This window comes from Scomber scombrus, chromosome 18 (assembly GCF_963691925.1).
Source record: "Scomber scombrus chromosome 18, fScoSco1.1, whole genome shotgun sequence".
Taxonomy (NCBI): Eukaryota; Metazoa; Chordata; class Actinopteri; order Scombriformes; family Scombridae; genus Scomber; species Scomber scombrus.
In genome coordinates this window covers 19,538,023-19,561,888 of record NC_084987.1, presented here as the reverse complement: position 1 = coordinate 19,561,888, position 23,866 = coordinate 19,538,023, and the positions used below count along the sequence as shown (strand labels likewise).

At 37.5% G+C, this 23,866-nt stretch overlaps 1 protein-coding gene across 1 annotated transcript in view; it reads right to left on the bottom strand.

The window, feature by feature from the left end:
• Nucleotides 1-1,671: 1,671 nt before the first annotated feature.
• arhgdig (Rho GDP dissociation inhibitor (GDI) gamma) overlaps nucleotides 1,672-23,866 on the bottom strand; it is a 30,637-nt gene continuing 8,442 nt past the window's right edge. Inside the window, exons 2-6 of the mRNA XM_062438252.1 lie at nucleotides 15,119-15,286; nucleotides 13,972-14,055; nucleotides 6,215-6,291; nucleotides 4,277-4,340; nucleotides 1,672-4,025 (exon numbers count right to left, since the gene is read on the bottom strand). Of these exons, the coding sequence (XP_062294236.1) occupies nucleotides 3,826-4,025; nucleotides 4,277-4,340; nucleotides 6,215-6,291; nucleotides 13,972-14,055; nucleotides 15,119-15,281 (588 nt within the window). The 5' untranslated portion in view covers nucleotides 15,282-15,286 and the 3' untranslated portion in view covers nucleotides 1,672-3,825. The remainder of the gene's footprint in view (nucleotides 4,026-4,276; nucleotides 4,341-6,214; nucleotides 6,292-13,971; nucleotides 14,056-15,118; nucleotides 15,287-23,866) is intronic.

Here is a 23,866-nt window from a genome sequence, read left to right as displayed (position 1 = left end):
TGATCTCTTTTAAACTGCAGTCCAAAACCATACCCATACTGATTCCATTTTGAACTCAGAAGACAATCTACGAGGGCAGAAATTGTATTTTTATAAATTGTAAATGAAAAATAATTGTAATTGTTTTGTTAAAACATGTTTTATCAGTAGTTTTAACCACTATTAATTGTCAATAGAGGTTGAGAAAGATTGAAAATTGCCTGATAAAAGTGTCTAGTGCTTGTTTCTAAGATTAAAAAACTAGAGCATAAAAATACACACTTAAAGCAAAAATGTGACATTTGGGGAAAGATGCTTATTCACTTTCTTGCAGAGATATAGTTGAGAGAATCAATACCACTCTCATATCTAATTCTTAAATATAAGGCTGCCGCTAGCAGCCACTTAGTTTAGCTTAGTACAGCTAGCTCCGGCTCAGTCTCACTAATTAACACATAGAAATCATAACCGTTGATTTTTACACTCTTGTCTGAATAAAGTAAACATACAGTACAATGTGTTAATTAGTGAGCTTTAGGTGCCCCCTCTTTTTTTTTATAAAGTAAGCTAACTAGCTGCTAGCCACATATTTAAAGGACATATATATCAGTAGTATTGTTCTTATTTAAATCTCTGCAAAAAAGTTAGAGTGCATTTCCAAAATTGTTTAACCATTACTTGGTCACTTCTGTTATATATTGTTGATTACATATTATGAAATTATATTACGTAATTATATTAAGTTTAAAAAAACAATGTACAACAACTGTTCACAGTACTATCACATTACTTCAATATGATTTAAACAGAAACATATTGACCAGTACTGTCTTTTTTCTTTTTTTTCTTTACTCAAACTGCCTTTTCTTGACTTAAACGCAGAATGAGAATATGTGTGCTGTATAACTCTGATGATAACATCTGTAGCAAGACGGCTCAGTGAGGTCTGGTAAGATTTGTAGTTGTATTATAGTGTTATTACATCTTTGTACATTTTGAAACTTTGGTTCCTTTAAAGGCAAATTATTAACCTAAGATGAATAGCTCACTGAGTCTCATGGATATCTTACTTTACATTTTGCAAGTGATATTTTACTTGTACCTCCACAGTATATTTGAATATACACGGTCGCCCATAAAGTTGGAATAAAATATTTTTTACTTCTTCTCATGAAATGATTGTGACAATGTGATTTATTCTTGATAGATAAAGTGTATATATTCTCAAAATTGTATTGATCAATCTCATTGAACCTGGTCAAAGGTGATTATTGATGTGTATAAATAGAAAATAAAAAGAGGAATGTGTCTGAAAACAAAATTATTCCAACTTTATGGGTGACCGTGTATATTTGTGTGTTAATATTTTAAATTAAGTGAATGATGTGCTGTAATAAAATATCTCTTCTGAAAATATATTTTAGTATATTTCATTAAGTACCAGCAGTTGACAGAAATTGACCATTTTTTCCCCCTCTAATTTCCTGCTGTTACTTCCAAAATTCACAGATGTATCTGAATGAAGCTGTGACTCATTTTTCACATGTCAATGTCATATAAAGCATTTCTTTTGTTGTTGTTACGCATGCTAAGCCTTTACAAGTCAAAAAAATGTGCACCCATTCTTAAGTGCAGTACAACTATTTCAACGGAGACATATTATTGGTTGTTTTAATTGCCTTTATTAAAAGATACAGGATACTAGATTTGACACCAATATTTGAAGATTCAGCACTTGATCGTTACAGGCTGGGGCATAAGACACAGTTGGCAGCTGTTTCCAGCTATCCGTGCCTTTAAAAATATCCCTGTAAATACTGTAATCTGCAGTATATGGCCACCATTGACATCTGGATATTGCGTCAGTATCTTCATTTTTTTAATCACATTAAATTTTACAATAAAGTCGTAAAAAAAGGAAGAGAGAATCTTGCTAAACCATGCAACACCCAACAAGCCAACATTTACAGTTAGTCTTAGATCACAACAATTTCAAATGGTATTTCAATGTTCAATATGTTCAGCAACAATGACAATATCATATCCAAAGACTTAACACAATAATGATATTCTTTTTTTTTTTTTTTTTAAAGGGGAATTAATTCATCCCTTGATATACTCTGACAGTATTCCGTTATGTTCCATCTACCATCTTAAAATGTTCCATTTTAGTTCAAAGCAGAATTTTATTCACATCTCATGTCCTTGGTATATGAGAGAGGTTTAGAAAGGTCTAATTTTCTTTATTTTTACTGAGTGAATTCAAATCCTAAAGGACATACATGCATCGCTTTCTACAATATACACAGTTCAATTACAGTCTTTCATTGGTCTGCTCTTTGAAAAAGCTCCACAAAGACTTGAGAAAACTGGCGCTTTGAAAGCAAACACAACTTCTTACAAAAGGTTGGTAAAACACAAGCCCAAGATCTTATGCATGTAGTGCACATTGGGAGGAAAGCTGAATCTTTTCATCCCAATATATTAATAATATTGTAATGATATTTGAATCATTTAGAGGCAAATTCTAATGGAGGATTCGAAGACATAATTTTACTTATTAAACCAAAACTGCAATTGTTGATGTATACTGTTACTCAGGGTTTTTTTTTTTGCATATGTCTAATTACAAAAAATATTTGTGTTGATTTTTTATTTTATTTTACTGTATTTAAAAGCAAAATCATGTAAACATGGAATTTAGGTGAACAAACAAAAATCAGTTAGAGTAAGAGAAAGTATAAAAATGTCAAACCATAGGACAAAATAAAAAGATCTATTTTAACTAAAGAAATACTTGTAAAGAAAACTGTAAAGAAATATGTTACAGAAATGTCACTGCATCTAACTCCAATTGGATCCTATTTCCTTCCCATATATATTCTAAACTTTATATGTTTAATAAGCTCCTCTGATTTCTATCAACGGAATTGTAAAATTAGTAATGTCTGATGTTTGAGAGCAGGTTACAATGGACTCACAGTATCGAGAGAGTCATGGATTGTGCAGAAATGTTCCTTCAGCCTAGTTAACTAAGGAAACTAAAGCAGGGACATTCCTTGTGACGATCCCTTCAAATTGTTTCAATTGTCGACATTTTACTGGTAACTTTTTATCAAATACTGCGACATGTGCATCCAAATGCACTCTGTATTTGAATTTTTAATTTCTTCTCTTTGGGAAAGTCTGTTTGACGGATATTGAATGTTTGTAAGTGCACTGCAAACTGCTCAGTGCATATTCTCTCATCTTGTCAGTATATCATGGCTTTTCAATATTCATAATAATAAATGGATCTTACAGGCTATGGAAAACAACCACAACAACAGCATCTGCAGCTTGCTGATGTGTGCATTTCACTTCAGCTGTAACAAGTTATCTATATATATTATATTTCCCTTTGTGCCTCAAACTGACTTCCTTTATTTGCCTGCTATTGCAGACCACCAACTCCTGCTGTATGATGGTAGGGATACATGACTGGATGTAGAGCAAGGATGAACGACAGGGAGCGGAAAAAGAAAGGAAAGGGAAACTTCATCTTCCTCCAAAAAGCTTCTTCATGTAGGTAACTAAGGAACAGAGAGAGGGGCAGGGAAGGGGTTCTCTTCTCTAAAAGTCCCAGTTTGCTCATGGGTTTCAGGAGACCTGCATTAGAGGATAGGATAGAAAAGGAGAAGATGGAGAAAGAAGAAGGGAAGTAGAGCCTCCTGTTTCAGCTATTGCAAAGCTGCTCTTACAGGACAAGGTGGAACAGGGTGAAAGAGGGGAATTGAAAAGAGAAGGTGAAGAATTGGAGTGAAAGAAAGGGAAAAAGAGAAGTGCCATCCCTCTCACTGTCTCCCTCTATTCATCCCAGTCCTTCTTGATTTCGAAGCACCACATCCACTCCAAGTAGATGTTCTTGTCGTCGTCGGTGAAGCGGGACTTGATCTGATATTGGCCACGTGATATCATGCCTTTGGGTGCCTCATCAGCCGGGGACACAAACTCGTGCTCCTCTGCGCGTGGGCCATAACTTCCCACCATGTACGAGACCTTGTCCACTAGAGGAAGATAGAAGATGGAGACTCAGTTAATGGATCTAATAAGCGAGGTTCAGGTATGAGAATGTGGGAAAAATAGGATCTAGACATTAAATGTACACTCATTTGCATGGAGGAGTCTTCTTGTCAATTTATGATCAGCACTCGGAAATCTTGGTAGGTGTTCCACACTTTATTTCCTTAGCAGGTACAGCTCCCTTGGCTGTTTTATTGTGAGTAAGAGATGCACACAGTGGTTGAAGTGAACTTACTTGTAATTCCTTTCCTGGTGGTCACATGATGGTACCTCAAGCCAGCAACGATTTCTCTGTTCACCTGCAGACACACACACACACAATTTCACACATTTTGATGCATGTGTCCCATCCACGTGTTTTGTCAATTAAAAACAAAAACTGGCATCCTAAACTTATAGTAACATTGCATAAAGTTATCAACCGATGATGTGGTTCATTATTTCCAACTTTACCCTGTTCAGCCTTTCCTAGTGTATGACAGGGCTGACACAAATAGGCAGACAAATTCACACCTGCAGGCAATTTAGTGTGTTCAGTCCACCTAACTGCATATGTTGGGGCTGTGGGAGGAAAGATGAAAATCCCATTCCTAGCATTTGGCAGAACAAATTACATGTTCAATCTATCCAGACCAAAAGAGAGTGAAAAAATGTGCATTTTTATTTAGTCGACAAGTAAACAGCAACATTTGGAGAAACCAAATATTGCAAATTTAAACACCATCAGTAACATGTCAGGCTGTCACCTGCAGTGACGCAATTTTGTCCAGCAGGTGTCCTCACAGCGGACGCTCACAGTTTCTCTCTGAGCTGTTTGGTCATTCTCAGCACATCTCCCTCTCCCTTCAGGGCCTAGTCCCTACAGTACTGCCTCCAGTCTACACACACACACACACACACACACACACACACACACACACACACACACACACACACACACACACACACACACACACACACACACACACACACACACACACTGACCTCCTTTCTTACTTTCAACAAAAATCTTTGTATGTTATCGACATGCAGTCCTGACTTCTACATTTTTATTTATGCCAAATGTTTTCATTTTTTCAGCAGTTTTAGCAGCATTCACACAGATGTTACTGCTCTTTTTAGTGCAGGAATATTTCCCATAATCTGAATCACTCTCAAGCAATCAGAGGTAATAGTGGATGATTGTGTGTTTTGCAGGAGCTCCACTGAATTTTAGAGATGTGATGAGAAGCCAGTAGAAACTACAACAACTAACCCCTTTGTAACTCTGCTCAGAAAAGTGCTGTGTGGGTCAATAATTTTGTTTGTTGGTACATTTTTCTTACTTCATTGGCTAACCAGGAAAAATGTAGAAATAATGAATAATTCCTAATGTTATCATTTTCTCACAAACATCCTCTCTAGCCTCTGGCATATACTCCTTCTCTTGTGTATATCTGCCCTGCATTTCCCCTCAAAAATATTCCATTGTCGCCAGTCTGTATTTAGTTATTGAGGACATGAGGATGCAGCTTGGGGGGTAAATCTGCTGTGTGTTTACATGAGTGGTTTATTTGTAAACCAGAGAGAAGGAAGGGGAAGTGGATGGAGGTGTGAGAAAGTGAGAGGACTGACAAGTAACATGCAGCAGTCAGTGATGGGATTGAATCACAACACTTGAGGTATTAAAGGTACACTCCCTATTTTTTTATTACATTTAAATGCAACACCCAAAACCCATCCCATCTCAAGTTTTAATGTTGATTGAGTTTCAACAGTGTACAGAGAGGGATATGGGACTTTTTCAATCAGTTGACAACTTGTTGATCACTTTAGTTGAAACTAAATAAATACAATCAAACACATTCGAAACCACTGACTGTTTAATTTCAGAAATCCTAAACATTGTTGTCAGTTGTCAGGCTTGAGAAATAAACATACTGATGTTAAACGATTATTTGCTTTTATGGCATTAACCTTACTGGCACTGTAAAATGAACAGACTCATCAAATATGAAAATGGTCTGTTTGATGTTGTGGTTTGATTGTGGAGTACACAGTGGCTTACTCAGCACAGTCTCTACCCTCTTCCAGTAAATACTTATCATGTATTTGTTCATCCAATCCATGGTGTAATGTACAATAAATCTCTCCATCCTTATTATACCTCTGCGACTGCATCTGTTCATCTTACCTTGAAGTGTATCTTTAGTCTGTAGTTCACTCCTTCCTTTAAGGTGAAGCTCTTCCTCTTCAGAGTGTCCAGATCTCCTGCAAAAACAACAGCAGGACTCGTGGTCAACGTGACATGCATGACATCATCCGCTACAGCGTCTCAGGAGAGGCGTGCTATACATGATGATGACAACATGTAAAATAACTATGTGTTCACACTGCTGCTAGATTGACACATTATTCATGTCACACACTAAGAAATGTGACTGCAGCAGACAGAAGAGTAGAGACCTGTAAAATTTAAAACCGAATTGTAGAATAATCATCTGAAGAAATTGCTTTTCTTCTATTTGTTTTTTAATTTTATTTATTGAATATCCAAACAAATTGTAGATAACAAGCGGTCGGTTCTGCTTGAATTCAGATTTTAAAAGACCAAAGAGATAAAAGTAAAAGGAAAGCAAATGGCTGAAAGAAGGAAAAAACTAAATACATGCACAAAAAAGGATTTTGTCACCAGTGACAAATAAAAACTGACACAGTTACAGCAAATCTGTAAGTGTATGTACATGCTTACACATATGTATTAGAGTATACACAAATAAAAGATGAAGAATTTTTCAAATAAGTTAACTTAAAATATAGGAAACTGAAGCATGAGAGTTTAGCTACTGGTAATTCTTTATTCAATATAATAGCCACTGGGAAAAATGCACTAGTATGTTTGCTTAGTGGTGTATAATATGGCTCACTGTGTGTTAAAATCATTTAAATTAGGAGCATTTTCCTCTTGTGTTTTCAGCTTAATAAGAAGAATGAACGGCACACTCAAAGGTTTGATGCCTTATGTTTTCATACTCTGACGTATATGTTATTTAGTGCTGGTAAAGACAGGCTGCCTTCTTTCCTTGCACAATAAAGTTATCTTTGTTGCTCTGGGGGTTGAATGGGTTCATCTTAAGCAGGAGGGAGGGGGGCATCCTGGGCCATTATAAAAGCACAGCAATCAGAAATGCATTCACTGCCTAATCACTTTATATCTCAATTTAAACCCAACCATCAGCCCTGAGTGCTTCCTAATGGACAGAGTGAAACAGAGGAAGGAGTAGAGATGGAGATGATGAAGGAGAGATAGAAGAATGTGGTGAATAAAACAGACGGCAGCGATGTGTTGAGAAAGAAAGGCAGGAGATGGACAGGCAAAGAAAGGAAGTGACCTCCAGATAAGACAGACACACACACACACACACACACACACACACACACACACACACACACACACACACACACACACACACACACACACACACACACACACACACACACACACACACACACACACACACACACACACACACACACTGTGCAAACAGTACATTGCTCATTCAGAAATGCACTGTATGGTTAGAAGTCTGATTCCCACTGGTGTCACCCATATTAAAAATATATGCACTTGTGGCACATTTAAGCACTTAAGGTAAAAGCCCCCCTACAAACAGCATATCACTTTAGCCATACTAAGATCTCTGCTAATACTGATTGTCATGTTTTTCATTTTAATCGAAAATCTAAATGAGGTTTGGGAAAGTTGCACCGCCATCACTACATCTGAAATCCCCACTGGATAAAATCAAAAATGTATGTCACTGAGCTAATAAAGCTGTAGCTGACATTTTGGAGATTTTTCACTGCTCCATCTCAGTCTCATTGCTTTCAATCTCTCTCCCTCTTAGAACTGTTGCCTAGTATGTAACTATCCCTCTTTCCCTTCTCTCTCTGATTCCTCTCCTCGTCTCCTTTTTCTTTTCTCAGGAGATAGAGAGGAGAGAAAAGATGCTGCCAACCCTCCTGGGAGTGTCTGACTGAGAAAATAGGTCAATGTAGAGAGCTGTCTACCTGTTCTCCTCATGCACACACACACACACACACACACACACACACACACACACACACACACACAAACACACACACACACACACACACACACACACACACAAGAATATGCGCTCATGCAAGTATGCACGCAAGGATACACATGCGCAGTCAAAATCATTACACAGAACACACTGGTTTTCCAGCTTAAGATCACACTTCAGCAAATATTGCACCAATGCCAGAAAAACACAAAATATTGAGAATACATTAAATTACACCATGTAGTTTACTTTGTGACCCATTTTAAAAAGATATGCCATAAAAAGACGCATATTTGATTTTCTTTGTTTCATACAAACATCAAAAACTTTATAACATTTCATGTAATAACAATTCTAACCCCTGAGTCAATTCAGTTTTAATTTATGTTGAACCATAACTCTGAAGACCTCATTTTACATTCACAATATCAAACACGATACCATAAATAATAGGCATAATACAATTGATGGGTTAGGGTTGTTTTTTTCCATATATTTTTTATATAGGGTTTATTATCAGGAAATCTCAACTACATTTATCGAACAACTAAATCTACTAGTAGCGAACTTTTTAGAATTAAAATTTCATTCAAATTACATTAGTTTATATAATTTGATGCATTCTTGAAGATTAGACAATCTTACAATATATTAAGTAGTTAAAAATACTCCACTTTGAGGCTTTGAGGCATGCTAATATTCTCATTATGATAATGTTATCCGCGGTGATGTTAGCACGTATAATGTTTACCATCTTTATCGTGAGCATGTTAGCATGCTAACATTTGCTAATTAGCATTAAACACAAAGTACATCTGAGGCTGAAGGTCATTAGTTTTACAGATGCATGGTGACACACTAAAGTATGGGTAAGTTGAAATGCTGACTTGATGGTGGGGCTACATGAAAAGTCACCTAAGTTACTACAGTTCAGTCGAGTGGGTTCATAAATATCTGTATCAAATTTCATGGCAATTCATTCAATAGTGGTTAAGTCTTAACCACTATTGAACTAGTGGTTAAGTCTTAACCACTATTGAATGAATTGCCATGAAATTTCTTAACCGTTAAGATACTTCCAACGTTGCCACCTCTTGCCACTAGCATGGGTAAAAATGCTGTCTGTACGCATGACTGTATGAGGATTAATAATCCAATTTCATATTACACTGTATACAATAATAGCACTCTAAAAGGGACCATTGTGAATAATGATCTTTAACAGTTTTATACAATTATATTTTGTTGACAACACTAATGTACATTCACATATGTAAATCGAATTGTGAATGCAAGACTTCATTCTGATATTTAGTTAAATAAATGACCCAAATACATAACGTCCTCCACCAATACTCATGGAAGTCAACAGTATCAAACATAAGAGTCACATCTTAATTGTGATTTAATGTTAACTGGGAAGCTGTTAAGAACCTTCTCTGCTGCCGTTTCAGAGGAGTGATTAAACCTAAAAGTGAAATTAGTCAATAAGACAGTTACATGACAAACGTAAAATATGTTTATGGGAAACAACACTCAATAAGTTCAGACATGAAAGGGAGATTAGAAATTGGCCCGTAGTCAAAACATTCATCCTCTTCCTCCTTTGTTTTTTTGTTTTACACATGGAGGGTTTCATCCTCTGCTGCTCATATTTGGAATAACTCTTCTCATTATTACCGGAGTTTCACTAACAAAACACCCCTGAAGTTGTCACATATTACTGACATAATTCTAGACACACAACACATAATAAGTGTTAGTAAATCTCATGGTTGAGGTGAACATTAGTGCGTGGCGTAGAAAGGCTGCTTGGTGTGAGTGACTGAATAAATGTGAAGCAGCATGCATGCTCAGCAAAACAACCCTGGGGAGCATGAAAGTTTAACAAAGCCAGTCTTTGCATTTAGGCCACCGAGGCACTGTAAAGTCATAGCCGAGGATATTGCTTTGTGTGATGTAGTCTGGCAGCAGGCCACACAGCACACAGTACAGTATGTGACACACCATATATCATAGACTTAAGTGTAACATATTACCTTACAGCATGGTATTATGGCATTGCAGTGCATTATCGACTGAGACATAGAAAAAAGCAAATATGGCTTGAGAATGAGATAGCGTTTGTACACTGATGTGTTCACCATCAAGATCATTATGCAAATCACTGCTGCTGAGACACAATATGAATCACTGGGCTGTTTCTTATGGATCCTCTATGATAAGACTAATAGTGTGTTTTTGAGACTATATTGTTTTGCATTAACTCTACACAGATGTACAATGTACTGTATTTTTATGAAGCGTAGATAACAGCTCAGTTAAAAGCTTTTCAGATCATAGAAGTCCCAGTCTAGTAGAGTCATATTTATTTATGTTAAAATGCACTTGTGGCACATTCAAACAACAATAGTAGAGTACAGTCCCTGCATTCATGTGATGGAAGATAAAATATTTATCTGCCAGTTATGTGAATGTGTCCCCTTTTCCCCAAAATATTTTCAGTTAGTTCTACTTCCTGATGCAATAATGTGTCAGAAAAAGGTTGCAGTGGTGTTTTCGGAGCTGACACAGGCCAGAAGTGGTTTAGACATGGGGACACCTGTCATAAAAACCCTTTATAAAGCACTACTGTGGTGTAGGGCATTATGCTTCATTGTAAAATATGATGAATTTGATGTTTAACATGCGCTATAAGCCCAACTTGGTCCGGTGTTGCTTCAGTGGATATGAAAACAATGCATAATGAACTGTAACTGGTGACTCTCAACCTGTCCTGTTATCTTGATGGAGAGACTTTTTGACTGAGTTTGTTCGCTGCACTGCAGAGAATTCACACCCACTGTGTGCAGGTAGGAGCAGTTATGATCTAAGAAGTTAAGGTGAAGACATGGACCAAAAGTGAAAGGTCTCTGATGGGACAACCAGTCGAGCGTGCAGGGTGTAAAGCAATCATCTCTACTATTCTATGTCACCTTGCTCCCTGTTTTGCTACCCCCTTTGTATCTCTCTCTAACATAAACTCGCACACACGGAGAGCAGTAAATGCCCATCATCATTTAGGGTACCATGTTGCACTGGTAACAGCCTATAGTGTATAATGAGGTCTCTAATGCATTCAGCCATCAATGGAAAGTCCATTTCACATCCAGCCTGGTGCCGGCTCAGCTATCTGACACCAACAAGACCAATTATTACACTGCTGCTTTCTATAAATTCATAAAGAGAGATGCTTTGCTCACACACTGCATACAACAGTTTCTCTATTTTTCTTAATCCAACACAAACATTAATCCAAATTAAACCAAATCCTTGTATAAATAGACTCCAGGGAAAATATGAAAAATAATATTTCTAAATAACTAGAAATACACACACACACACACACACAGATTTTGAAATCGAGTCTTTGCAGAACAGTCTCTCAGTGTCAAGGACCCTATTTGGGGCTAAAGGCTTTTTGTCTGCCTGCTACGAAAAAGCGCAGACACTATGATGAAGAAAGTCAGATATTACAGAATCAATTGTAGAGATGACAATCCCTAAAACATGTATCATGTTTATGTGTCTGATAGAAGCTTTTCAGTTCCTGCTGGTAAATATGCCTCTTCAACTTCCAAGTAATCTGTTGATTACTACAAATATTTGGGAATTTGGCTGGACAAAAGCCTAAATTTCAAACATCACATTGACCATCTCTCAATGAAATTGAAATTCACTTTAGGCTTTCTGTAAAGGCTCAAGTCCTGCTTATTCACTGCATCAAGAAAGTGTTTAGTTGCCGGCTTTTCTGTCCCAAGTTGATTTTGGTGATACCTTTTACAGGTTTGCCTCACCTTATTAAAACCTGATCCCCTGTATCACTCAGCCCTGAGATACATCACAAGTTCTGCTTTTAGGACCCACCAATGCACTTTATATGGCTTGGTCGGATGATCATCTCTCACATTGCGTAGATTGCAATATTGGTACAATACATACTTGAGTATACACTTTTACAGAGCACTCACAACCTCAGATCGCACATTCATCTTCATTTCAAAGTGCGTCAGAACTGCAACTGGGAAATCAATCCTCTCTTATTACGGTCCCTGGTCCTGGAATGATCTTTAGACCAAATTGCAGCTTGACACCCTCGTCCCTTCAAATGATTTTAAACAAAGGTTAAAAGACGTAGTGACTGCTAGCTGCAGTTGTTTCAATTGAACAATAACATGTGCCTATTATTACTGCCTGTTGTCCTGATTTGTATTTTGAACTTTATTTATTGTTGCTCTGTTGTTGTTGTTATTGTTGTTTTCCTGTTGCATGTGTGATGCTACTAACTAACCCTATCTTGACCAGGTCTCACTTGCAAAAGTGGTTTTAATCTCAATGTGACCTCCTGTTTAATAAAGGTAAATATATAATTCTGTCTTGTGGTGTACCCCAGGGTTCTGTCCTTGGTCCTATCTGGTTTGTTATGTACATGCAGATAATACAAGTTTTAATGGTATCTCCTGTCTTTGATATGCAGATGATAATCAATTATATGTCACTTTTAACCCTCAAAACATGACAACTACCTAAATACTATTTTTCATTCATTTATTTTCTGCAGGTTAATGCTGATAAAATGTGTATTCATGCCCTTGCTGGCCTTGTTCCTTGGATAAGGAATGCTTTAGTTCCTTCTCCTCGTGTGTTAAATTCACACTCAGAAAGTCACAATCACTTTGAAATAGGCACTATCTCTCGACCAGCATGCAAAGCGTTTGATTTGTTTCTGTTTTTTTCAGCTGAGGAACATTATAAAAACAGAAGAAGATGATTGTTTTTATCTGCAATTTTGAATATTTCAACAGAATGTTTCTTGTATCTAAAAACAATACTAGAGCCTTTCCGGCACCCTCAGCTCTGAAAGGTGCAATATGGTTTAGTCCATATTCAAGATCTCCTCAGATTCTCACTGCCTGGTTAACACCCTCTTTCAAACTCCACACCACCACTTTGTAACATAGGCTTTCTGCTAAAAATGTACTGAAGTGATTTGCCATCCACCTTTCACTCCCTCTATCATCTCTGATTGAGACCAAATATGAAAGCGTTAGATCTGTCTGGTCTGACAGAACAGAGAACAGAGAGGCTCTTTCCATTTCATGCAATTCAGCAGATCTTCCATTACGCACTAAAAGATGCACTTTAAAGGCTGCGCTCGATACTTACTCTATCTCTCTGTGTTTGAATCAGGAGAAACTGCATAGTACAAAGTAGGCATTGCTTAGCAACCAGGTGACCTTTCCTATTAGTCTTAACATGATATGTATAGTATATGTGTAATTGTGTGTGATTGGCAGGGAAATCCTGGAGAAGAAATACACACCCAGTCATAGCAACCATTTATCAGTCACACCCTGGCACACGAGTCAAAACAACAGGTGAATCTATACGCACTTGCGCACACACACACACACACTGACCCTTTCCTCAACTTTGTCTCCTGTAGGAAAGGACATGATCTCTTTACAGCCACCTGATTACCATGCACTGCAGACATACAGGCACATAAACTTACAGACACCTCATTCCCCCCTTCCCTGCCTTTCGCTTTCTCCTGCACACAGGGGGAAATGTCAATACTGCCCACTAAGCAAACATTTATCCGTCTCTCTCGTCTGTCTGTCTGTCCCTCTCTGGAGCATGGACACACCCACTGCAGTCTTTCTGCACATAAAATGCAGCACGGCAGGGTGAGATGCCTCGCTCCAGGGCAAATCAGTGATTTGTGTCACCATATTGGAAGAAGGGTATAGCAGCAGGATAGTGACACATCAAACGTTAGGGAGAATAAACGCTTGATGGTGAATAAAGAGAAGAGTACCTGTCAGGTCAATGGCGATTGTTCCAGGAGCTTCATCACACAACAGGGTCAGTCTGGTCACCTCGACGTTAAGCCCAGAGGGCGCTGGAAATGCAAAGTATTCTGGTCATTACAGCATTCACTGATTCATTCATTTCTTCATATATTTTCTTTGTTTGTCCATTAAAAAAAGATAGTTATCTTACACTTGCCTAGAGTTAGATGAGAGGATTGATACCACTCTTATGTTTGTCCGTTATGTGTACATTAACTTATCTTAGCAAACAGACTGGTAACAAGGGGAAACCGCTGGCAAAATCTGTCTATCAGACTTCAAAAACTCTGTATAATTTTCTTAAACTGTAGAAAAGCAGAAAAGTAAAAATGACAAGTTGTGGCTTTACATGCTGAAACTATTTATTCTCTTACTGATTGCATAAAACTGGTAATGAGTGAAGTAGTGATTGGGAGATCTTTGTATAAGTGAAAACTAAATATTCAATTTTCAAGTCCATGGCATTGATGCTAAAATATTACAATGTGTAAAAATCCCATTATCAGTCACTGCAGAAGGCAGCAGAAGCTCAAAACTAGTATTCACAGCTGTTATGAGGATTCAGCATTGACACATTGAAAGATAAATGGCTGTGTGCGGCCTCTATTTGACGATAAAGTCCACTCTCTGCTTTTCCCTTCTCTCATTACAGCTTCTCACTGTATTCAGTGTTACTAAGCTGTAACTGAGGTGGTGTTGTGTTACAGCAGCGGGGGAGTCAGAGCTATTCTACTGATATCAGCTGTCATGGCCTGGCTGCTGGATATTAGAGATGCTGAGGCAAGCAGGATCTGCTCCTGTGTGTGTGTGTGTGTGTGTGTGTGTGTGTGTGTGTGTGTGTGTGTGTGTGTGTGTGTGTGTGTGTGTGTGTGTGTGTGTGTGTGTGTGTGTGTAATCAGAAGTTGATGACTGCAAGGAACTATGCACCAAAGTCGTTATATTGAGTGAATTAAAGCTGCGGTAACATTTGGTAGGGTGAATCACCAGCTCTTATAATAAACACACACATACATACACGCATACACACACACACATACACACACACACACACACACACACACACACACACACACACACACACACACACACACACACACACACACACACACACACCTGCTGTTGGCCCAGTTCCCAGCAGGGTCTGCTTGTATTTGACCAGGCTCTCATCATCTTTGTCCAAATCCTGAATTTCCTGCAAAGACTTCTGGGCGGGAGGGTTGTAGTTGAGGTTTCTGTCATCCTCTTCCTCCCCGATGGACAAATCCTTGTCAGACATCAGACCTTCAACAAAGAAGGAAAAATACTGTTAAAAAGTTGTTTAATGAATAATATGTTAAAGGCATCATGACTCTATTTATTTCTTTTGCTTATATTTGACTGTTGTCAGTCATATACTGTGAAAACATGATCCATATTGCCATATCATTTTGCTATTAAATCGTTTATATGGTTTTGTTATATATGGATGATAAGTTGTTTAATTTTATGTCAGTTTTCTTCCCATGGGCCAAAATGTTCAGAGCAGATAACAAATGTTTATATCTATAACACTATCAAACTAATTGTTTTTTTTACATGACAGTATGTCATTGCAAACAGGAACAGTCGAGCAGCATTTTCAGCAGAGCTCATCTGCAGTGTAACAGCCTGAAAACTCAGCCAGCACAGGGAAGATTGCTCACTGTCTAGGGTAAGATGCACATTAGTGTATGTAGGCCAGCAGGAGCCATCCGGGTCTGATTTCATCTGGGTTTTTAATTCAATATTGAATTTTACAGACATTCAACAGTGTGCTCTGCAAGCGTCTCTCACTCCTTCAACACTGATCCAGAGAGTGGAAGAATGACACTCAAACAGATGAAAACATGACAGTTTTATGTGAAGTGGTTGATAAAAAAAAAAGCGTAAGACATGCTGTCATTAACTAAGATGCAGCAATGGGAGGAATTTGATAATTCGAGAGATTCGACACTAAAAAGGTAATCTGAATGTGATCAGATATATTCATGTCGTATGAAAATCTGTTTGAGAAGGTCACAGTGCACTTCATGGTAGCATTTATTTTTGTCGAAGTTAAAGTGATGCAGTGACTTCATGACTGCATTATAAATTGCAATAATGTATCTTTGAAAACAATAAAAGCAGACATGATGTTCACTCTGATGAATGTCCTCAATGATGAGCAAGCTCAAGCAAGTTTCAACCCTTTGCATTCGTACTTCCTGCATGACTTTGCAACAATTGTGCAGCTGAAACATCGTTAGTAAACAAATTAAAGGGGTGAGGTAATAAAGCACTCACATGATTCATTATTTTGTCACTTTATGGTTAAGGGGAAGAGGCACATTGTTAATTATTCCCTTATCAACTCATAAGCAATACACACACACGCACGCACACACTAGCACATCATTCCTTACGTTATAACGTTACATGGTTCCCAACACAAATAATGCATACCTCTAGACTCCAATTATCTGAAGAATACACACACACACACACACACACACACACACACACACACACACACACACACACACACACACACACACACACACACACACACACACACACACACACACACACACACACACACACACACACACAAACTGTGCTGTTGATGTCTATTTACTGTGCTGTAACAGTCTTGTGTAATAGCCTCTGGTTGAGTTTTCACTGTTCATAATGAGATGGCTCGGTGTACATCAGCTCAGAGCTGTGTGTAGAAGTAATTGGATGACACAGGGAGTACACACACACACACACACACACACACACACACACAGCACACGCGCACACACACACACACACACACACGCCGGACGTAAAAATGCACACATTCACACAGTGTTACAGATTCTGTAAACATTAGTGGAAATCAAATGTTTTAATCGGGGGCATGATGACCCAAACGTGTCCCTGTGCTCTCTTCTGTGTTTCTGTACATATCTGTCTGTTATTTACAGCAGTACCCCACCCAGTCAGGGCTGCCTTTGCCCATCACCATGGCAACCCTTTCAACTCCCTTCGCAGTGACATCACCTTTGCTGTGGTTCTGTTTTATATGACTGAACATACACAGAGGAGCATTTACTTTTACTTGTGTCAAGAGAGACTCATGAATCTGTTTAACCACATGCTTTCTTTCTAATCCTGCAGTCATAGAATTGTTTTAATCAATTTGGAGCCAAAATGTATTTTTCCTTAGATTAAAAAAATAAATAAATTGCTTCTTCTTTTCTTTTCCTTTTTTTTTTTTTTTTTTTTTTACAATTACCACATTTTCATTTTCTCACTTTGAAATGAGGCTAGTTGCGTATTGACTCTTAACTTGTCATAATTATCACAGGTGATTAGTGATGCATTCTTCCCCTTTAATTTGACTCAGGTAAGAAATGTAGGTCTTAAAACTAATTTAATTGTCTTCAAACACAGTTTTCTCTCAAATTAATCAATAGTGAGTAAGTTTGTGTTTACAGTCTACATACAATCTTCCCTCACAGTTTATTAAGTCTATACTTTTCTACATAATTCGTACTCATTACACATTTTAGTTTTAATTAACAAGGATTAGGATTAAGCAGGGACTGACACATTAGTCTCCCCACCTCACACTTTCATCTTAAATACAGCTGACAGATTAATTGCTATCATCCCCATGGATGTGTTTAGTCTCTATTTAGATTGAATGAGGGTTTTCAGCAGATGTCACTGAAAAAAGAGACCTTTTAAAATGTTCCTTAGAATCTTTTTGATTATAAAACTTAGTCAAATAAATATATCATTTATATATTACAAACAACAATCTCACATAGTGCTTGTGCTGTACGTTCAGTCTCAATTATGGAAGAAGCTGAAAACATGAGGAAGTATGGCTCCAACACAGAAACGCAAAAAACCCAAAGATCAAATACTGCAGGTTGCTCATTGAAAGATCCTATCATGCTTCAGTTTCCCAGCAGTTGATGTATAAACTTTTACATCTCTTACATAGCTACACCTCACTTATTAAACACTGTATGTAGTATGTCAGATAGGGATAGTACATGACTTCATAAATGATTCACCCAGCTTTATTTACATATCAAACTCTGCAGGCCAACCCCACACAAGCGTGCACGTTCACACACATACATACACACACACACACACACACACACACACACACACACATACACACACACACACACACAGAGCGTCAAAAACGTGTTTCTGTGTGGCTATTAAGACTAGTTTCCTCTCTGATACCCGAGAGCTCAACGCTGGCGGTCTCCTCTTTGATCTTTAGACTGCTGACCTGTCACAGTAACCGTATGAATTAACATTTATTATAAAAAAGCAGGGTTTTGGTCCACACAGATACAACATCTCGCACAACTGAGTGTTTCAGTATGGATTTCTCTAAAAGATATATAGTGGCAAGCCTACTTTTATTTTCATCTGGTGAAATTTGTTTTGACATCACTTACACTGAGTCTGTTCTAATTAAAGATTGAAGACTGAGGATTCTGCTACTGCTGTAAAAAAATGAAGAGGGGAAATCACAGTTTTCTAATAAACATCAGATATTTAATGTCAAATTAGATTATGATGATTGTAATTAATATTACTAAAAGCCAATTATATACACCTGAAACTGAAGTTGTTACCATTAAAAAAACAAATATTTCCAACATGCAGTTTAGACTATTTGCATTTTGAGATATTTTTAAAAGTTTCATGAGACCTTGTTGACGTCTCATTGACAGTTTTCCTGTAATGCCGTGAAAATTCTTCTTTACGTCGTACTTTGTAATGAATTTGATCAGTTACCAAAAAAAAGAAAAGATGACTTTTCAACTCTTGTAATTGCTGGCTTAAATGTGCAAAAGCAGCTGACTTAAGCCTCAACAAGCAGAGTTAAAAACCTCCATATTGTGTGAATCTAGGCTTGGAAACAAGCTTAGTGAAAAACCAGCAGTGTGAGTGCACGTATGTGTGTGTATGTGTGTGTTCTTCCAATGTCTCAGCACCCATCTGTGATGTGATATTAACTGGTGGATTTTCTTTGATGCCCGTAAAACTGCCTCATTACCCCAGTAGCTTTTGAAACCATCTTCTGCATTATTACACACACGCATGCTGTGAAATATGCGCTACAAGTGTAAATCAGCACTCCCTGTTGTAGCAGAAGAGCTCAAAATTATGGATGGTTGTGAATTAATTTTGAAATTTTTTGTTATTTAAGACCAAAGAAAAGCAAAAATAGGGAATGCAGTTAGTCCAAATAAATAACCCTCATCCTAACTACATCAAACATATTTAACATAGAAGACTATTGACTGGGGGACTCAGGGACCCCAAGAATAAACGACTGTCAGAAACAACCATCATAGCAAAAATGTTAACGTATTTCTTCTTAAAATATTATTAGAGTTTTGATTTTTTTAGTAACGTTACTGTTAATTTGGATATTGTGTAAAATGTAGAGAAATAGCAGCTTTTATGCCAAGTACAGTCTTTCCAAAAAGCTGTCAAAATTACTAACGTTTAAGAGTGCCCCTACCCAAAAAAGTACACCCCTGAGGTCTGTGGGTACCGCACTCAGTAGGATTAACCAAACTGGTAGATGGCACCATGCACTCTAGAGTAACCAATAGGAGCATGTTTTTAATATGCTGCTTTCCAAAACTGTTACATATCACTGCTAAAAAATAATGATGTAAGCATCTAACCAGCCACCTAACCCACCTAGGATGGGCTAAAAAAAGATCACAAGAGAGCCAAGACACTTGTCACCTCCTTTATTACTGTGCTACAGAGTGTGTATGTATTATTCATGCGTATTTGTGGGGCCCTCTGGATGTTGTCTGAGTTCCAAAACCAAATTGTTAAAAAGAAAGGAATTAATTTATCTCCATTGTTATTGATTGAGAAAACACAAAATAATTCATTTTTTCTGTCTGCATGAAAAAACCTGTTAGATTTTGCATTGAGTGACTGATCAGAACTGCATCAGACTTTTTCAACCATGTTGCCAAATCAGATTGCGTTAGCCAAAAATAATCTTCTAACCCCAAACAGAATTTAAAGTCTGTGTGGATGTATGTACAACAAAACCACAAGACACAGACTGGAGCATTCATCTGCTGGTATTTACAGATAAACCAACACATTTAGTGAAAATCAACACAGCAATCTGTTTGGCAGGGGAGAGAGGGCTTCAGGGGAAGAAGGATAGGAAGAGGACGGCACACATGAGACCTTAAACACACACACAAACACACACTGAACTTCTATTGAATCCTGTTGACATTTGCCATTAAAATACATCTTTGATATACACATTAAAACCCTTAAAAGCATCTTTATTACTTTAAATACTCTTAGATTTGGTGTTGATCTTTTAAATGCTAATTGTTCAATGCTCTATGTTACAAATTATGAATTCTTCTTAATGACTTAATTCTTTGAAAATTCTGCTCTGGATTAACTTAAATCTTCTTGGTATTTATATAAATATCCTCTGCAGACATATTTTAACACAAATTAACACATTGAATAATAGTTTGTGTCTGATATGGCTGTCGATGGATATTAAAAAACATGTTCACGCATTTTCAACAGTCAGGTGTCTCAAATCAACATTGACACAAGGCTGAAATTGTTCCTCCTGTTCATAGTGGCCATTAAAAGACCCCTTCATAATGCACTTTCAATGTAAGTGACAAAATCCACAGTCTTCAGTTTGTTCAAACATGTATTTAAAAGTCAATTTGAGGTTTCAACAGAGTCAAATAAAGTGAATCTCTTCCACAGTTGCGTGTCTGAATGAACGGCGTTTCCACGTTGAGATGAATATAAGATGAATTTGGCACTAAAAACACTGTTACTTTAGCTGTAGCTGCTAATTCAGATACTTGAAGCTTCATCTTACCTTCAAATAAACTTTATATGGAAGAAGGCCTGTGGATTTTATCACCCATCACTTACATTGAAAATGTACTATAAAGGGTTCTGTTAATGGTCAGTATGAACAGGAAGAATGATTACAGCGAGTAAAACATGTTTCAATGTTCATTTGAGCACCTGACTCTTGTTTTAGGGCAGATCTGATGGCCTTCTATAGTGTCAATCTCCACTTTATCATAAATGGGGAATTATCTCACAAAGAAGATTAAATAAAAGGGAAATGTTTTATTTCATTGTGACTTAAGCGCAGTCAAAATTAAACTCCTTTCTTTGCCTGAGCCAGATTCCTCCTCCTCTTTCTTTAACCCAGATAACCGTTCACTGTGTCAGGAAAACACTTCTCTCTCACTATGTGTGTGTGTGCGTTTGTGAGGTTCTGTGCCTTAAGCGTTAATTTGCTCTTTTTTATAGTCCTTTGAGGCCAGCTGTCACTGCTCTGTTCTAATACTATAACGAGACCTCTGGGACACTGAAACACACACACACACGCACGGATATAAACAGACACACACGGGGGAAAGTAAAAAGGACTCTTTCAAGGCTCTGCAAAGCTAATAACAGCTTTTACAATGAAGGAAAAGTAAGTAAGAAAGATCAACATATGAGCATTACAGCAGGTCATGTGCAGAGTTATTATAGCCTGGTATTTTTCATGAGCTTTTATTTTCTTGTATTTAACTTTGGTTTTCAATTCAGTTTAGTTTAAGTTAGTTTAGACTGGGTTTGCTCATTCCAGTCTGTTTTTTATTTTTTTTTAATGTTTAGTTTTAGTTGAGTTTCTGTTAGTTTCAGCATTAGATTGAGTTTTTTTAAAATTATAATAAGGGAGTATTTGTCAGAGTCAAGATTTAAGAAGTTCAGAATAGGTAATACAATACAAACACAACACTTTGTGAAGGCAGCTGACTCACAGTCATGGAGACATCCCAGTCTCAAATGAAATGTCTCCTTTTCTGTATATTACACAATATGATTTCAGTTAGATTTTTAGTTTATTTAAAAAGTATATATTTTGTTTCAGTTAAATAATATGTTTTTTTTCACACCAAGTTTAAGTTTCTGATTTAGTTTGAGTGTGTTTCCATCTCCAAAGCTGCTGTCACTGTGCTGCCTCTTCTGCCACAACGCAGCCTGAATCAATCTGTCACCTGCAACGCTGCAAACACCCCATCAACACTGAAAATGTGTCATGGTGCTAACCAGCAAGTCACTGAAGTCTCATTTCCTTGTTGATAAAAGGCTGAGATGACAAACAAATGATACCAGCAGCTGTGGCTGGTGATGTCGGCATGATACTACATACTGCAGACCTTGTGTACACTCTGTTCAATGTGCTTTTGTTATAATGTTGCAGTTGTCAATACTGATCAGGACAAGGGTGAGATGTAGCTTGTCACCTTAGATTTAAATGTTTTTTTTTTGTTGAAACTACTATCAGAAGCATGCTGACCCAGTATTTACTATCTTTAAATCTCTTATTTTTTGTCAATTAATATAAAGCCTATTCCAGGATAACAGGAACAACATGGATGCATTATGATCCTGTTTACTGTTTGGAAGAACAAAAGTTAAACAGATCAAATAGATTCAGATCAGGTTGATTTCTTTACACACTGAGTCATCACTGAGATTAACATGTAACACAAAGAAATACATACAAAAATGTCAGTAAGGAACTTCCATTATATCAGCAACAATTGATCACATAATTGGCTGATATCTGACATAATAAATAGACAGTACTCGCACAGTATGCTACTAGTATTGTGATATTGATTTTTTTTAAATCACAAACATGTGACCTAGACAAACGTTTTGACTGTCGCCATCTTGATTTTTTTTTGGAGCCAGAAGTGATGAGAAGTGAACACATTTGGAGGAGACAAGGTTGGTGAGGAGGAGCTCCACAGGCTCAAACTACATCAATTCATGCATCACTGTGGTAGCGACTTGGCAATCACAAGGTAGGCATGCCCTACACAGACTGCTTTATCATCTATTTGACTCTAAATGGGACCATAATTTACCAAATGAACATCATGCTGTATTGAAGAAGACTTGAATCATGCGACTGAAACCATAAACTCATTAGGAAACTGTTAACTGAGGTAATGAATCAATTGAGAAGTAGGGTCATTTTCTAATAGACCGCTATATAATCTTACTTCTTTTTGGAGCCAGTGGAGTCGCCCCCTAGAACGAATACAGGTTTACGACACCTCTACTTCACTTTTCAGACCTGGAGGAGTCATGACTGGTCCTACTCTGCCTCTGATGGACTACTACTCATTGCCTTCATTGGTTCAGTTGGTTAGGTTTAGGCATTAGGAGTGAGACTGGTTAAGGTTAGGGTAAGAATATCAGGGTAAGCCAGTCAGAGGCAGAGTAGGGCGGGTCCTGGGGAAAAAAAATTGCAACCCAGAGCTAATCACTTGGACAACACTTCAGCTAGGAGCAATAATGCTAACATGATCAGAGCTTTAACCACAAAACATTTTATGCCTGTAAATGTATATATTATTATGAACTGAAGTCTATTTCAGACCCGTATTTATTCATATGGATAAAAAGCTAAAATTAATGTACATAATCTCTCGTGAACATCTGCCTCTCTCTCTCTCTCTCTCTCTCTCTCTCTCTCTCTCTCTCTCTCTCTCTCTCTCTCTTTCTCTCTCTCTCTCTCTCTCTCTCTCTCTCTCTCTCTCTCTCTCTCTCTCTCTCCCTCTCTCACACACATGCACTCACACATACGTTAATATGTCCTAGGTTGCTCCTCTGTCTGCCTTGTTGTGACAGCAGGTTGTCTAATTGAGAGACTTGATTGGTCTCGTATGTGTCTGCTCACCCATACAACCTCATTTATCACTATTGGGGGGGAGGGATGATGCGAGAAGCAGATACAGTACAGTT